The sequence below is a fragment of the Neopelma chrysocephalum genome, unplaced genomic scaffold, assembly GCF_003984885.1.
Source record: "Neopelma chrysocephalum unplaced genomic scaffold, ASM398488v2 Primary Assembly neopelma1_95066, whole genome shotgun sequence".
Classification (NCBI taxonomy): domain Eukaryota; kingdom Metazoa; phylum Chordata; class Aves; order Passeriformes; family Pipridae; genus Neopelma; species Neopelma chrysocephalum.
Window position 1 is genome coordinate 2,608 of NW_020923766.1, and position 1,229 is coordinate 3,836.

At 55.6% G+C, this 1,229-nt stretch overlaps 1 protein-coding gene across 1 annotated transcript; it reads right to left on the reverse strand.

The window, feature by feature from the left end:
* Positions 1 to 372: 372 nt before the first annotated feature.
* LOC113980722 (circumsporozoite protein-like) lies at positions 373 to 937 on the reverse strand. The gene is made up of 2 exons (XM_027707924.1): positions 482 to 937; positions 373 to 417 (listed from the first exon to the last, which is right to left on the reverse strand). Exon 1 carries the CDS (start codon positions 900 to 902, stop codon positions 534 to 536), a length of 369 nt encoding a protein of 122 aa, XP_027563725.1. The 5' UTR covers positions 903 to 937; the 3' UTR covers positions 373 to 417; positions 482 to 533.
* Positions 938 to 1,229: the final 292 nt, after the last annotated feature.

A 1,229-nucleotide genomic window follows, 5' to 3' on the forward strand; every position in this document is an offset into this window, starting at 1 on the left:
TAATTGTGTATCTAATATGTATCTGTGTAATTATATAACTAATATATACTATATATAATTATACTCTAGTATGTATTACATATATAATTATATTTATCATTCCTTTATATTTTTATATATATTTAAATATGTATTTTTTATATTTTTATGTATTTATTTATATTTATTTATTATTATATGTAATTACACTTTCGTGTTTTTATACTTATACATATTTTAAAGCGCTCAAATTTATTTATAACTACATATAATTATATATAATTACAAACCACATTATTTATGTGGTTTATAAATAAATCACATAAATTGTGATTTATTGTTAAAATAAATCCTCCCCCCCCCCAAAAAAATAACGACTCCGGGACCCCCAAATTCCACCAAAACCCTTTTTATTGACCCCCCCCTATTTTGGGGGGGGGGGGACACGAGGAGGCCCCGCCCTAAAAGGGGAGGGGATTAGGAAGCCCCACCCAAAAAGGGGAGGGGACAAGGAGGCCCCGCCCTAAGAGGGGAGGGGACAAGGAGGCCCCGCCCTAACGGAGGAGGGGCAACAACAGGAAGGGGAGGAGCCACCCGGGCCCCTGCAGGGGGTGGCCCCGCCCCGACGGGCCCTTGATTGGGCCCTTGGTCCCGTCCTTGCGCCCCTGGCGCCCGGCGGCCATCTTGTCCCCGCCCCCGGCAGCCATATTGCCACCATCACTGGCGGCCATCTTGTCCCCGCCCCCGGCGGCCATATTGCCACCATCACCGGCGGCCATCTTGTCTCCGCCCCCGGCGGCCATATTGCCACCATCACTGGCGGCCATCTTGTCCCCGTCCCCAGCGGCCATCTTGCCACCGTCACCGGCAGCCATCTTGCCACCATCACCGGCGGCCATCTTGTCCCCGCCCCCGGCGGCCATCTTGCCACCGGCGGCCCTCTTCCCCCCGCCGGCGACCTCGGCGGCCGCATCGACCTCCCCGGCGCCCTCCGCGCCGCCGGCGGCCATCTTGTCCGCCGTGGTGATGTTGTCGGCCGCCTTGGGCGTGGCCGTGGGGGCGTGGCCGTGGGGGAGGAGCTCGAGGCGGGGCAGGTCGGGGTCGAAGAGGGTCCTGTTGGCCAGGTCTCGGTTGCAGAGGTCGCCGGCGCAGCAGGAGCCGCTGAGCGAGGCCGCGTCGTCCCCCCGCCATTCCCGGGAGCAGCTCCCGTCCCGCACGCAGCCACGAACCTCCCGCCACAGCGTCACGTT